This window comes from Harpia harpyja, chromosome 1, assembly GCF_026419915.1.
Source record: "Harpia harpyja isolate bHarHar1 chromosome 1, bHarHar1 primary haplotype, whole genome shotgun sequence".
In the NCBI taxonomy this organism is placed as follows: Eukaryota; Metazoa; Chordata; class Aves; order Accipitriformes; family Accipitridae; genus Harpia; species Harpia harpyja.
In genome coordinates, this window is record NC_068940.1 from 30155382 (window position 1) to 30171424 (window position 16043).

The following is a 16043-nucleotide window of genomic DNA, read 5'->3' on the forward strand; positions in this document are numbered from 1 at the left end:
TTATCTTTCTTGTTAAGTCCAGGGAAAGACCTAAAACAGTCTTACAAGGTAAGAAATCGTATCACAATGCTAAGGTAAGAAATAATTCTTTGTAAATTTTAATCTAAATTTGATCACCTCTTCCCAATGCTGGAATTTTTGTCCTCCAGCACATTAGAGCACTTGGTCTATATTTAGTTCTGCTAGCTGCGCTAAACTGGCTAGGAGACGATGCGTCTTTAGCCAAGAGAACTGTGCTGGCAGGAGCCAGGGAGGCAGCTTACAACAAGTCATTTGCCAGTTAAGTGGTTCCCCAAATAGAATGGCTTCAGCTATAAAACAGCAGGAGGTTTAATACTCTAATATACACAGGGAACTACTTTAAAGTGTGGGCAAGATTCATATTAGCACCCATCTAAACATCAACAAGAAAGGCCAGACCTGCAATATGCAGGCTTGCAGAAGCCTCACATTACTTAACAAAATTCAAGCTTAATACAGACTAAAAGCCTAAGAAACAGACACTTAAAACCACTATGTAGATGTACAAAGACAAACCAGCTCTTCCAGGATGCGCACATCCTTGTACGATCACCAAGTGCCCTTTACCGAAAACTCTTCTGCAGGAAAGGGATTCAACCCACTAGCAAGAGACAGTGATCAGATTAGGAATTTTTATTTAGTTCAGGTACACAATATTTGTATGCAGTATCAAAACCTGGTTTAGTCTTTAGAGAACAAGATGTCTAGATGTGAAGCAAGGCCATGGAGACCACATGGCACTACCTGTACACCATGCCTCAGCCACCTGCCTCAGGTGGCATTAAACTACTCAATATAATAATGGAACCAAATGTAGGAGTTGAGACTGAGCAGTCATGTAAAAACAATTGTTCCCTCTCTGCCTATCAAGAGAGTGGAGAGTGACGGGATGTCCCTCCTACTGTCACGTGGATGTCTATCAGCACCGGAATCTATCCGAGAAGTTGGGAGACTTCGGTGTAGTCAGCGGCTGATCACTGGGCTTCACTTCTACACTGCGGTATTTGCGTATTGGGTTTGCCTTGTGAACCTGTAAAAAAAAAAATTAAAAAAAATCAAGGACAAAATGAAGCAAATGGTTGCAGTTATGATGAAGCTGAAACTTGCAGGTGAGCCATCAGTGGGATGAAGGCAGGTGTCTGTCTACAAGACCACCACACCGCCTAGGGCACTGGAGTGAGCCACCAGGAACATGCATGGCACACTTTGGGGTTGTGGATTTTACACAGATCACTCTGCTCCAGTGACTACATGTGTACAGCTCCAAAAATCAGTCACCCAAGTAGAGTGTCCCCTTTTTTTTTTTTGTAAGACCAGTTGTAAAGTTAATGAGGAGTCAGTTTGCAACAGGGAAACTTGAAAAGACAGTCTTAATGTACCTCAATGCTGACATTAGCTCATTTAGTACATTTACACATCCCTTTGGGTTACTTTACAGCCCCTGTTCAGAAATAACTCACTCACCAGTTCTTGTCTTAGCTTAGCAACTTCTTCCTTTTCACGCTCCTCTTGTTGCTGTCTGGCCTGCTCTTGATGCCTCTCCCTTACGGCTTCTATAGCTGCCAATCGTTTTTCAAATTCTTGCCGCTCTTTAGCTCTTTTTTCTGTTGCCAGCTCAAAGCTTTCAGGAACTATGGAACCAGAAAGGCTCTCTAAGTTTAGAAATAGAGGAGATAACATTGGTGCAAAGACAGTCAGGTGAAGCAGAGCAGTACTAGCATCAGGTGGAAGCCTCCCTCTGGAGCGCTTCACCTTGCAAGGGTAGTTAGTAGGTACCTCCAGGCTTCAGGAAAAGAGAAAACCTTACGCCCAAGCATGACCAGTGTTAATGCAGACATTACCCCATCATGGGTGTTCTCGTAGGAGGGAGCAAGCACACAATTGTTAGTACAAACAAGTTTTTGGCTAGTCCTATACCCTATGAAGCTTAGTCTACCCTAAGCTGTAGATGCCTTCATCTCATTAGAAGTGGGAGGAAAAGACTGACAGCTGCTACAGAAATGCCAGCTGTCTGTACAGGGAGCTCCTTGCATACTATTTACCCTTATTCCAAGCTAGCACGCATCAATCATCTGCCAATTGTAGCATAGCTGTTAAATACAGCTGCCATGTTAGTGCAGGACAGGGGGGCAGTGGAGAGGAAACTCCCCTGCTCCCTGGGGACACAAGCTGTTAGGGAATTAGTTGATTAAGTGCAAGGCACTATTGGCTGTGCTGATAAAGAAGAGGCAACAGCCAATCTAAACATCATTTAATTGCATCAGTTCTGAGTTATCAGCCAAGCTTGTGTAGCAAGGACTTGTAACTCTACCTGATAACAGCTTATTTTCTTTTTTAGGCACAAAAGGCTCCTGGTACACCACTGTGTTGGGACGAGCTTTAAAACATGTCGCCTCTTTCTGCCTTTTCAAGTCTTCTTTAAGCTGCAAGAGAAGACAGCCCATCAAGTGCCAGGCATAACAAAAAGACCATCTGTCCCCACCCAGACTTCAGCACTCCCAACACTGGAAAAGCCAGGTTGACTTAAAGTCATTTGCATAGCAAATTATATTAAAGCCAAAAAGTTGTGTCACTTGTCACCTGCCAGTTACTTTTGCTAAAAATAGCCTGAAGAAAATTTCAGGTGTCCACTACAGACTTCACATGAGAGAAACAGTATATTAACTATACATCAACAAGTCCCCAAGCATAGAGATGGTCAGCAAGGGGATCCAGCTGCACATAGTTGCTGCTTAGAAAATACCCCACAGTTGTTCATGCAGTTGTGGTAAGTCCCATCACTTACCATAAACGGAGCAAAAAAACCCCAATCCACCAATCCTTAACCCATAGCACAAGTCTCATGCCAAGGACAGGATAATCCATTGCTCAAACTCAGATCCTGATTCAGCTCAAGCAGGACACTTTCTGAAGTCAATCATAACTCCACTAGCTGCTTTAAGGCTGCTCATACCTGCTACCCTTCCCATCCTACCTGCTGTTTCCAGCTCTGTAGCTTGGCAACTCCCCGTTCATCAACCTGCAGATTGAACGGTTCAGGCTGAGTTGGGTTTTTGACCTTCTTTTCTGGAAGCTTAACATGGTCAAAGTAAGGCAGAGGTAGTGCTTTGAACTTTGGCACCTGAAAGAAACAACTTGAAATATTTCTTGCCCTTTCCTCAAAGGCATGAAGCTTTGGAGTTTAACAGCCAAAAGCAAGAGGCAAGTCCTGCCACACCTTTTTTACTTAAGGAGTGGAACCCAAGGTAGCTTTTAGTTCTTACCTCTTCCTTCTGCAATTCTTCTATTTTTTTCTCTTTTTGTATTTGCCGCTCTCTGTCACGGGCATTGAAAGAGAAGGGGCAAACTTCCACGTGCCTCTGCTCTGGCATTTTAGGTTTGAAGGGCACTCCATAATGTGGCATTGGGTTAGCTTTGATCACAGGCACCACCTCTTTCTCCTAAAAGGATATTAGCATTAAGATCTGACACAGCACCAGATTTTTGGTTTTTGTAGAAAGACTACAACTCCTGCCAAACAAAGCCATGAATACTAGAGTTCCTTTAATAAGGGTAACAACAGTGTCAAGCAAAAACTCCGGACACTGTAAAAATTAGTAATCCAAAAAGTACTAATTTACAGGCATCCTGAACCACAGGCAAGTTCTTCCTCTTTCCAAACAACTATCAGTTCCTAGTACTCATCCAAATTAGACTAATTCTTTAACATCCTCCTTGCAAGAGGGAAAGGAGGAAGGCCATGATGCATTCTGAATCCTGCTCCCAAACTCCAGGGATCTAGAGTGACTGCAGGGAGAAGAAAGGTCATGTGCAATATCTGCCCTTCTCAGTAACAGAATAGGGATGGGCAATGTCCTTTAAAATCTAAGCAGTTTGCTTTCCTCATTCATAGCAGCAACACCTCAGAAACCCTAGTCAGTGCCCTCGTGTTTAAATTGAGTTATTTCATTTTGTATGAGAATTTAGTTTCTGTAAAATGAGTAGCAGCAACTAGATTGTTAGAATGGAATGGCACAGAGAAAGATGACCACTGGAGGAACTGACTAACAGGAGGGAAAGGGCTAACCAAACCAGACCATCACACCCAACTGGCAGCAGTACGGCAGGCTGGCCAAGGCAGTCACTGTGGTGAGACCAGAAGGCTTGACTACAGCCCATTCTCAACAGTTACCTTTTCTTCATCTCTGCCAGGCATTCGGGTTCTGCTTTTCAAGGTGAAGGCTGGAGACTTGGGGACTGTAACAGGAAGCACTTTCTTCTCTGGAACGCCCTGTTCAGAAGAGCCAGTAAGGAGTTACCCCAGCCTAAGTGCCAAGAAAAAGCACTACAGAGAAACAACCCGACACAGCACAGTACGTACTCATTGTGGTTCTTACCTAATGACAGGCAGTGTTTACTGAAGATTATTAAATACATAACGCAACATAGCTACGGACATTTTGAAGCTAATTGCCACCTTAGTGCTAATTCCCACGTCTGGGTATTACTAAACTTCTTACCACAATGTCCTCTAGGATTTTCATTGGACATGGCCTGGAATGGAATTCAAAGTGCTCTTCCTCCTGCTGCTTCTTACTCTCACGCTCCTGAATCCTTTTTTCTATTTCCAACTCAAAGCCAATGGGTTGCGTGAGTTCCCTCACAGAGGGTTTCTTGGGCAGGAGTGGTCCACCCTCAAAGATTTTGGGATCAAGTTCTCGTGCTTTGAATTTGTACCTACACAGGAAAGGCGGAGATAGTCACTGACGTATTGTGCATGGCAAGATGCAGCTTCTAGCAAATGGCTTCTCTCACAGCATAGAAGAGCAATAGTCAGGTACAGAAGCAGTTGTGCCATGCACAGACATTACATAGCACGCAGCTTTAGTTAGCAACTCCTCCTTTGCTTTTGAAACAGCAAGACATTAAGGAAAACCTTATGGATTGCTTTCTTGGAAATCCAAAGCTTTGTTTACAGGAGAGTTTTGAAGTGTACACAGGCTGTACTGCTATATTGGGTTTGCTTTACTAATCATAAGCTATACTCAACCCAAGATCAGCTCTCTTAAGAGCGCTTTCTTCAAAACAAATTGGCTACTTTTCACATCCCTACAGTCAGAGCCCTAGGATTATGCACAAGCTAAAAGAATCTCAATGTTTTTATGCTACTCATTCTTTCACGCAAAAAGGGTATTCCTGAGAAGTGATATTTTGGCACCTGGAAGGTATTTCCAGTGTAGTACAATTGTGTCTTGGAGGACTAGAGTAAACCTTTACTTACTGTTGAATTTTCTCCATTTCCTCTGCTTCTAACTCTGCTGTAGTTTTGCAGGTGACAGGTCTGAAGCGCTGCTTTGTTAGAAGCACTGGTGTTTTAGGGTTTGTAAGCCGAGCCTTCACCAACTTTCCTGGAACTGGGCCTATAAATTCAAGTCACAGAAACTAGCAGTTAATGGCAAGGCCTGCAACAGACACGGACTGTTTGCTCAGTAGAGTTGCCAAAAAGACTTTCTTGCTCTACCACCATCTCTGTGGACAGCCTCCTGGCTGGACATAGCCAGGACTGCTCACCTTCATCAGATTTCCTGCTCCTCAAATGGTAACGAGAGGGTGTGCGTTTTTGGAATGCTTCTACCTGCTCAGCAAGGGACACATATTCTGATGTGGTTTCTTCAAGTTTTCTTTTGTTTCCCTGGGACAGATTGAAAGGTTTGGGGATAGTGGGTCCCCTCGGCACTCGCACCTTAAGACAAAAAAACCCTACAGTCATTATGGCCATTTAACACAGGATGCTTCGATGACATTTCCTTTTCCCACTGATTCACAGTATCTGCCCCTTCTCTTTATTGAAAAGGAGGTAACACTTAACATCAGACATAAGTCTTAACTGTTTGAACGTGCACAAGCTAGTTATATTGGGAAACTGTATGAAGTGGAGGATTAAAGCACGAAGTGTAGTGACCGGAAGGTATGACATTAAAGGGCCCTTTTCAAAAGGGTCCTTTAGAGTCTTGTGGCAATGCAGATATGCAGTGAGCTAACAGTTACATTTGCACAATGCTTCCCTCTCCTATGGTAGCCCTCTTTGCGGGTTACCAGCAGCACGTGTTGCAAAAGCAGAAAGAAGGTGATGTCAAGAGTTAGTCAGCTGACTGCTGGCAATATTCTGGTTCTCACCGGAGAAGGAGGATGCTTTCTCAGTACTGCTGCAAAATCCAGTTCCTTGTACTCGTTCCCAGGCTGGCTTTCCCCATGTTGTTTAATTCTATTCTCCGTGCAGAAGTGGAAGTCAATTGGCTTTGTTACTTGACCAACAGTTCTCTTCATGGGTTGTCCTAAAGGAAAAGAGCATGTAAGGTCTTAAAGCCTTTTGGGGTCCAGGGGGAGGATTTGGAGAAAAAAAAAGCATTTAATTTCTAATTAACTTGAACAGTTTTTGGAGAACTCATCTATAACCTTTCAAAACATGACAAAAACCAAACAAATCTATTTCCAGGCAGTTTAGGGGCTGATCTACATTAAAAGCCACCTAATCCCAACACTTATTACAAAATCTGGAATGTTTGTTTTTAAAGGTACTTGTACAGCTCTATGCAGCACTCTCCAGCTGAGCCCAGTAGACCTTCAACCTGCAATTCAGCTAGAGCCCACCTGCTCCAGCAATAGCTGCTTTCAGAGACTCCTCGTTCTTCTTCCGCAGCTCCACAACCTCCTGCTGCAACTGCTGCATCTTTTCCAGCTCCTGCTCCTCTGTACTCTTCAGCTTGCCAGAACGATTGGTCCTCCTGCAGAAGCACGTTAAAGACTGAGATATGCCTTCCTGCTTCACAGCATGATGTTAGCACAAAGGAACATGCTTATCTCTGACTTCATTGCAGAAGCATCACTCATTATAAAAGTATACTCTTTAGAAAAGATCTGTTTGGATTTTGTTTGCTCAAGAAAGCTTGCAGCTAACTGCTATCCTGCACACCCATTTGCTGTATGCACGCTTCATCCATTAGCAAGAACAACTGTTTCCTCAAATTAAAAGCAAAAGCTTTCCTTTGCACAGGTTCAGCTGGTGACATACATTTATTTCATCCTAATATTGTTGTCTCAATCCGGTTTTTACTAAATGTGATACCATCACATGCCAAGTTGAAGCTGGAAACACTCTAGCCAGGGCTGTCACCTAAATCAACTATGATTAGCAAAGACAAGTCACAAGAAAGCTACATACTTTAACATTGTTGGTGTGGAGGGCATGGTCAGCTTGCTTCTCCCTCTCCCTGGGGAGAGGTCAGGATTCTGCAGGGGCTGTCTCCTCGTGGGTACTTCTGTGACCTCCTCTCTGCTGCTAGAACTAAGGCAACAAGGTGTTACAGCAAACCACTCCAATTAACTGTGCTCTAAATGAAAGATCACCTGCAGCTCTCACCACCATGCATAACATCCCAACACCCGGTGAGTTCTAAGGTATGCCAGACCAGCCTTACCTCACCACGGGCCCAGGTACAGATTGTCTAGTTTTCCCTGGTACTCTACGGCTGTAGAAGGGAAGATGAATTACTGAGTTTTTGGAACTGAGGCTCTTCTTGAGGAGGTACGTGTACTGTAGTTTATCTAGGTGTAGCAGTGCTTGAAAGATCACACTTCAATTTCCTGACCTCAAACGTATCACCATGATATCTTAGCGGTTAAGCTAATTTGAGAAATATTCTAGCTGCAACTCTTTCATAGTTTATGACTGCCTGATGACTTCCTGATGAACAAGTTACGCTAAATTTAAAGCTCGCTGACAGACACCGAGTATGGAGTAAGAAGCTTAAGAAACCCAAGCTTATTTCATTCACATCTCTACCTCCAAATAAAGGATTTCCTTCAGGTCTTACAGCCATTTCTTCTTGTTTATGAAACCAGTATCAGGAATCGGGTTTCAGTCACCTCCCCCTAACCTTCCTGTGAGAACCCTCTCAGCTGCCTGGAAATTCTTTCCAAAGAAACAGTTGTATCCCCCTTCCCAGCCCCAAACAGAAAGACTTTGATGACATACATTCTCATTTTTTTCAGGGGTGGAACTTCTTCCTTATTAACCAAGGCATTAGCATTTCTCTCTGCTTTGATTCTAGCTGGCTGTTTGCGTTGCTGTCTTTTTCTCTGTGTTGGAGCCTGTCTTCTACCCGCTCTAGAGTAGAAGAGAAAGTGGAGGTTAGCTTTCCCACGGGTCTGAAAAGACACACGATCTGTGTAACACTTTTTATGTCAGTGCATCACCTAACTCCAACATGCCCCCTACATAAATTGCGTGTTTAACGCAACAAACTAAATGCAGCATGAATTATTTAACAATCCATAAACTTAATATTCTTTGGTACATATGAGGACACAGAGTCCCTTGCATTCACATCAAGAACGAGTTCTGCCCAACTCAGGCAGATATAAACAAAGAAACTTTATAAGCCACTTCAGTTTCAGGTATCCTCACATTCCAGAAACTCCTAGTGCTACTCTCATTTGACAAGCATGCGAGACACTGCATTACATTTCCACCCCTAGAGATTGTCCCTCCAGCTTAGCAAGCAGATCAGCTGTGCCAATACACAATCTCTGTGCTGGAGAACTTCAGACCCGTAGGATGACCCAAGAACAGCTAGATCCTGAGAACCAGGACCTGCTTAGTTACACCATCATCAATCTTCACACAAACCGAATACAAGTATTTCACCTTTGAGAGGCCTCTGCAGGAGCAGTAGCTCTCCAGCTCGTCAGGGATCCAACAATATTCTGAGGAACCGCACTGGCCTGCACACATTCTGCTTGACCATCATCTTCACCATGGCTTTCACCTGAGAACAGTGACAAGCATCAGCTTGTATATATCTATACACACACACACAGAGGAATGCTAAAGTGAAACCACATGAGACCTTGCTAGACAACAACATATGAAGATGGTCCCACAAAAGCCAGACTGAGGCCTTTTCATTTTGTGAGTGAAAAGCAGGTAAAATTTATTCTCTCCCCCCCATGCCACGCCAGCTTACTCATTGTTATTCCTTGTGATGCGACAGAAGACAGAATAATATCAGGCTTTGAAAAAACAGGGCTGTTCTGTGAGACCTTTGCCAGATTTTCTGCAGGAGGGACATTCTCCAGGTCGGCTTTTTGGTCTATGAGGAAAGAGAGACTTTCACTATCCATACTACGTTAGGAATTTTTAATACCTCAGAATCTCATTATGATGTTAACAAAGTCATCTGTCAAGTTACAGATGACAAAGATTAAATACAAAAACAAAACGGAAAAACCCCATGCATGATGAATGATGCAGTTAACATGACTAATCCGCTGGCACAGAAGCCAGGCCCAAAACAAGGATCACACCAAGCCCTCATCCAAAGAGAAAACAATCAAGGAGTTGGAAGCACCTTACCAAACCAGGAGTCTGCATTGTGCACATCGTCATCGCTCAGACTCGCAAAGTTGATGCAAGGGTTTGGGACATCAAAGGAATAGCGAGATTCTGGGCAAGACATCTTCACCTTCACACTGTCCCCACGAGTCCTCTGCTCGCACTGCTACAGTCCTTTAGACAACAAGCATTAGTCACCTGTTATACCAAACCCCAACGCAGGTGTCAGCTAAATCATTCTCCACCTCTCTTCCTCTGCACGATTTCTATAGATAGATGCTGGGACAGCCTCGGCTACATTTTCCTGTTTTGTAATTTACAGCCTTTGGACAGAATGCCTCATAAGCAACGCAGTTTTTTATTCTACTGCTGACTGGCAAAGCTAAGGAGCTTTTACCAGTGTTGACATTTGCAGGTTCAAAACTATCAAAAAGATCAAGTTTTGAAGGTTTTCTTTGTACCTGTAGGTGCTAGAATTGTATTTTCTAAAAGGAAGTACAAAGCTCTTCCAGATTGAGACTGATTTGCCCTTCCCTCCCTCACCACGTACAGCAAAGAAGAGTTCTTCCTCTTACAGATTTATGAAGCAAGAGCCTGAGGAGGAGGTTGACTACAGAGCACTGCAAAGCACAGTCTTTCTCCCTCCAAAGGGCTACAAACAAGAACTAATGACACAAACGTGCTCTTCTATAGAGTAAACTGATTTTCAAAGCAGGAAGAGAGTTGTGTAGAGTATTATTAGTGGGCAAAAAGTAGGAATAATGGCAGTGTAGGGCCCTTGCTGCATTCCACGGCACTACCCTGAGGCTGGCCAGGCTATAAACAAACCAAGCACTGTGACCATGTCAAGAATGGTTCCTGCAGTTAATTAGTGGAGCACTGACAGCAGGAGGAGTCCCTGTGTCAACAGGTGATATTAAACTCAACCCAACAGGAATAAAGCCAGCAACAAAGTTATAAAACCTTAAATTGTAACAAAACCTTTTTGCAAAGGTGTTTTCATGCTTTTATGATGCCTCGCACAGCTGCAAGGCAAAGCCCGTGAGGATGTGTTATAAAACACTCCCTAAGGAAATCACCTGAACTTTGCTTTTATGAGTCCAACCAATTCTAAAGCAGCGTATTCTTAATCCACAAAGTCTCAGACCTAAACCATCTGTCTATGCAGACCACACATAGTTCAACCCGGACGGTATGCTCCGTAAATAAGAAAATGTTCAAGAGTAAATCAAAGCAGCATTTAGAAGGTACCACTGCTGTTTACAATCACCGGCCCTCCCCCTGAGGATGGCTGCACTGAGAAGCCTTCAGTTCCCCAGCACAGAATTGCGATAGTTAAGGGGAAGAATGTCATTAGAGAAGCATCAGCTACATGACTGCAAAGATGTCAGGGTAGGACCCAAAGAAGGCAAACAGAAGAATCGGAGCCAAAACCAACTGTAACCGAGCTCAAGACATGGCTGGAATCGAATGCTTTCCTACCACCCTTAATCAAGATAGAGTTTCTGTCAACACTATCCACTTTTTTAAAAATCAAATGCGTCATCTGCATTCTCCCCTCACCCTCCCCTGTCTGTCCACCCAGTCAGAGCTCCGGGCATCGTGTTTCACAGCTACTCGTGTCCACTGCTATGCTGCTGCAGTTTCCAACTTTTTACTGTGTAAAGTCCATATCCTTTCATAACGTCAGCACCCTCAACACTGACCTCACCACCGACCCTTTCTCTCTCCCCCTCCCTCCATCCCAGGGGGAAACGAATAGTCATGAAAAGAAAGGGAGTGCATCAATGCCACAGTTTCCTACTCCAAGTCTCTTGAAAGAGCCAGTGGGGAGGTAAAAGTTACTGTGACTGAACTCCAGAGGCTCCGTTTCAGTCAGATGAACTCACGGCATCGCTTTTCAAATCCCTCTGTATCCTCCGAGTCCTGCGCAGAATAAGATTTTCTGTGAAGCAGCAATTCACTGAAAGGCATCTCACTCCTCCACCCATCGACTCAGCTTGGAACTGAGTTCCCGTCAGTTAGGAACATTATGGTGATTTATCACTCTGATATGCCCACTGCAATGCTTCTGCAATCGAAACAGGCTCAGCCAAGGACAGCCCCGAAGCCTGCTGCCCACTCCGTTGAGGCATTTTAAAACACCCAATTGTGATTCTGAGGGCAGAACCACCATTATCTCAGTCTTTTATTTAAAGACAGGAGGCAAAATTCTCTCTCTCTACTGCGGCACTCTTCCACCAGAAGCGAGGTGCAGAAATTTCTTCTCATTAATAAGGACGTTACCTAATTAGCAGGCACTGTGTGCGTTTACCAGATCATGGTTACAAGCACACTGTAATCCTATGTAACTACAGCGTGGATTTAAAGCATAACCCTGCTCTCCCCCATATCCTTCACCTTCTGTGTCCACAGTAGTGTTCGCAGAGCTTCACAGCAAGCCAGGGGAACCCTCACCCCCGTTCTGCAGGATCAGCTTTCTCCTGGTTCAGAGAGAGCTGCTCACCCCACCACTGGTGCAAGAAAGGAGGAAGATCCAGTCCTCTCGCTTTCAAAAATAGCCCAAATTCCTTTGATAAAAGTGACTGCCTAACTAAAACCTTAATTTTCTTTCTAGGTCCGCTCCCCTCACTGACCTAAAATGTACCTCACATAGCCACAGCCCCATACAGTTTCTGCACAGAGCAGCACAGCTGTACCCACAAAGAGGAATGGATGGCGGGTTTCTCTGCACATCAGGTTTCTTTTGAGTAACTATGCTTTGGCACGTTCCAGAAGAGTGCCTTGGCCTGGGTTAGATTAGTTAGCTTTGAAAAAGGATTAAGCTAAATTGGAACAAGCATTCCTATCCCAGAATAAGACTGATCCAACAGCAAGCGCAATAGGTATTTCGGAATAACTTCACACCTCGCTCTAATCCAAATTAGCTTTAAAATGCTAACACGATTCCATCACAGATGTGCTCAGCATCTTTTTCTCAATGTAGTTGTTGATTTCTTGCCAAAACCATTTAGGGCAGACAAGACTGGAGAGGAGTAACTCCAACAAGACCCACGCAGTACTGGCCTAGGTGCAGTATGTGACTCTTGGCACCAAGCGCATTGTAAGGGAGCACTTCACAATTACGACCTAACCAAAAGAGCCTTTTATTTTTGGAGCAGCAGCCCAGCATGGACTGATGGTCATCAGGCAATACAATAACAGCACCCACTGCCTGGGACAAAGGACCCTCCCAGACATACAGGCCTTTGTGTTGGAGAGAGGAAGCAGCGTTCCCAGATGAGAAATTAGAGGTCAGAAGGAGAGAGAATGGAGGAGTTTGGGGGAGCATCAAGGGACAGACAGAAGAAGGGTGCAGAGATGATCTGCTCTTTCTTGCCATCTTGCAATGTAATTAGATAATCCCCTGGTCAACTAGAGACAACACTTTATCACAGTACACCACTGGAGCTTCATAAGCTACAGATGTTATTTACTCCAAATCCTAACAGGATCAGAAAGCAGAAAAAAGTAGTACCAGATACACAAAAACGATATTCCGAGTTACACTGGCAGATAAATCTGAAGCCAGTTGATCCACATGCCTCAAAACCCAGGGTGGGCTATCGGGAATAAGCAAGAGAAGCTTCCCGGCCAACGTGCTGCAGTAACTCCAGTGCCTTCAGCTGGGCACCCAACACTGACTGCCATTTAAACACAGGACGCTGCGCTAACCAGGCATCTTATTTAATTCAGCCTGGCAGCTGCTTCATTGTCCTACAACCCACAGCTTTCCGATAATCTGGATAAGGTGCACAGATGCTTTTCAGGGGTTAATATGCAAATTGGACCATTACAAAGGGCTGGAAACTGCCTCTCTGTAGGTACAGTCCTGTCACCACAGCCTGGTAGGAAGCTACCCCACCACAAAGCCACCAGGTGAACTCCTTCAGCACATGCCAGCAATCACTAACAGATGTCATCCTTGCTTTTCCCTGAGCAGGGTTAAGTGAACACTTTTAACAAATTCTGGATCTATAGCTTCTCCTTCCTCTCTGATGCTCTTCACTCAATGCTCCAGTGTGTTTTTCCACAGCACAGAATCAACACTGAATTCATCATCCCGGGTACAGAACAGAGGCAACGCTGCTGTTCCATTGTATAATATTCAAATTGGGACACAAAGCCTTTAACTCCACGCAGGTGAGAGATGAGCACACAGAGAGCACCACAGACCACCCTGACCTGCTGTCATTAGCCTACAGCAAAAGGAGAAGTGAGGTGCTGGAGCAGCAGGTTTTCTCCAGAGCAGCCTTTGCTCTGCTAACAGCCCAGACCCACCTCCCTTCCAACAGCCCAAAATAAACAGCGCTGACACCTTATGCTCTGTAAATGAGATCCCAAAAGTTTTAGAAGACATGAAGATGGGACATTCTAAGAATAGCTGTTCAAGGAAAAGTAAATTATTTTTAGCCAGTATAACCTCAATTTGTTGTTAGATTAAGTTGAAGCTCCTCTAGTTTAAAAAAAGCACAGTGTAAAAATAGCTAACTTAATACCTTTTCTGTTACTTAAGCCAGGTTTCACCTGGTTTTTTTCCCTCCTTTTCCTAGGAAGCAGGATTTGGTTTGAGAAGATGTAACATAGTTTTCCTTAGCTCCAAAAGTAAGACGCACACTTCTTCAGGTTTTGAGCAGTGGGTGTGAACAGTTACCGACACAGCAAGGCAGCCTGGTCCGTGCTGGCACGGTGCTCTAGGTTGTATTTCATCGTGAAATACATCGTTTCATCACATCAGATTTTGTGATTGTTTGAAGACTCGCATCCCAACACACAACTTTCTTTTACTCACGAGGCAGCTGCCCCATTATAAGGTTTTAGTACTGCGAACCCATCTTCGGGGAGGGAGCCCCTCACCACGGTGGCTTCACCCGCCGCCGGCCTCGGGCTGGCCCCAGGCTCCGGCTCCTTCAAGCCCCACGGTCACGACGGGTTTGCAATTAGCCCTCGGGGATTTAGGCCCAGACCACGGAGCTCCGGGTGCGATCCTACCCTCCAGCCACCGCGCCAGGCCACGGCGAAAGCGGCCCCGGACACGGGCTAAGCGCCCGGAGCTGCTTTCCGCCTCCATTTCCCAGTCGCGCCCTCACGGTGCCGCAAGGAGCTGAGGCCGTGTTACCGATACCTGGGGCTCGGAGCAGGCCCAGCCACGTACCCCACAACCGGAGAGACCCGACCGGACCCCGGCGAAGGGCTGCGGCCCAGGCCGTCCTCCGGTAACGGTGTCTGCCAGGTAAGGTAGGACGAAGCCGAGAGTCCCCCGCAGCTGTGGGGAGAAGCACCCGGTAACCACCGTCGTCGTCGCCGCCGCCCGCTCCCACTCACCTCAGCGCCGCGGCCACCCTGCGCGGCACTTCTGGCCGCCGCCGTTAACGGATTTCAAACAGGGCTCGTCCGTCCGAACCGACCAATCAACGCCTAGGGCACTCCCTCGGTGCGTTCCGATTGGGCGTGAAGGCCAGGGGACCCGGATGAGCAAACCCCGCCCCCCACGCACTCGCGCGCTCCCCGCAAAGGCCGACGGGAAACGTAGTACCCAAGCGCACTGCTCCACAGCTAGGAGGCGAGACGCGAACCACAGCTCCCATAATGCACTGCGCGGGACGCGCCCGGCCAACCAGGTGAGGCGGCGCTTTGAGTGTTGTTCGGGTGCGGCCTATCAGCTGCCGGTGGGCGGGTCCCCCGAGCAGGGTCGGGTGGGGGCCGGTGCCTACACCCCGCCGGGCCCAGGCGGCCTCGGCAGCAGGACAGGCCGCGGCGCCCGGGCAAGAGCCCACCGGAACCGGGCCCTGGTACCACGGCTGTACCTTAGGTGGTCGCTGGAGCGTTTAGTTTGCGGCTTTGAGTAAGCACGCAGCGGGCCTCTCTCTTTCCCGCCTCGATCGAGCACAGGCAGCCTGCCTGCACTCCCCAAGCCCTGCCTGACTTCCTCCTGCTGCCGGCCGTTCCTCACCAGGTCAGCTCCCTCTGCCCGCCTGACCCAGGGAAGGCGGCTTCCACCACCCACCCCTCCCAGTGAGCACGGCCGGGCTCCCTGCTGCTGGGGGAAAGTGCCCTTTAGGCAACATTACCTACCCCAAATCCTGCATAAAACTCCCCGGAGTAGAGCCGGACAGCAGGCTCTGCTAACAAGGGAGGACCCTGCCGACGAGAGAGGCCGACCCCGGGTGCCGCAGGCTGCCTTCCGCCGCCTCGGCATTCTACCCGCGTCAGCCTTACCACCCCCCCCTCCCCGCAGCCTCCCGGAACACTGTGGAAACAGCAAAAAAAAAAAAAAAAAAAAAAAAAGGACAAAAATCACACGTGAAGCCCGAAGCGCTGTAAGGGGACAGGCGGCCGCGGCAACAGGCTCTGCCGTCCCGTACGGTCCCCACGCGGCGCAGCAGGACCGGAGCTCCCGTAGCACCGGGGCCACCGCGGCCTGGGCTGCCCACGGGGCCCGGCGCGGCCGAGAGGGGGCGCCAGAGCCCCGCCCTCCGCCCGGCAACTCCGCGCCTGCGCACTAGCAGCCGCCCCCTCCGCGCCCGCTCCCCTCCTTTCCCTCTCCGTCTAACCGACGCTCCCGCCCCGCCCTCCCCGCGCATGCGCGCCGCTCCCCGCCCAGCCTCGC

The 16043-nt window shown here is 47.0% G+C and overlaps 1 protein-coding gene across 7 annotated transcripts; it reads right to left on the reverse strand.

Annotated features, from left to right (window-relative positions):
- Positions 1–639: 639 nt before the first annotated feature.
- Positions 640–15915, reverse strand: TPX2 (TPX2 microtubule nucleation factor). Of its 7 annotated transcripts, none has more exons than XM_052783589.1 (17): positions 15509–15915; positions 9416–9568; positions 9027–9152; positions 8708–8828; positions 8036–8167; positions 7223–7345; positions 6652–6785; positions 6178–6335; positions 5572–5743; positions 5282–5420; positions 4521–4737; positions 4193–4291; positions 3285–3461; positions 2996–3142; positions 2333–2444; positions 1486–1673; positions 640–1051 (listed from the first exon to the last, which is right to left on the reverse strand). In XM_052783589.1, the coding sequence occupies exons 2-17, from the start codon at positions 9516–9518 to the stop codon at positions 941–943; spliced, it is 2259 nt and encodes a 752-aa protein (XP_052639549.1). In that variant the 5' UTR covers positions 9519–9568; positions 15509–15915; the 3' UTR covers positions 640–940. The 7 variants fall into 7 exon arrangements, with proteins under 7 accessions (XP_052639549.1, XP_052639520.1, XP_052639559.1 ...); XM_052783560.1 differs by having other exon boundaries at positions 14759–15915; XM_052783599.1 differs by lacking the exon at positions 15509–15915 and adding an exon at positions 14589–14750.
- Positions 15916–16043: the final 128 nt, after the last annotated feature.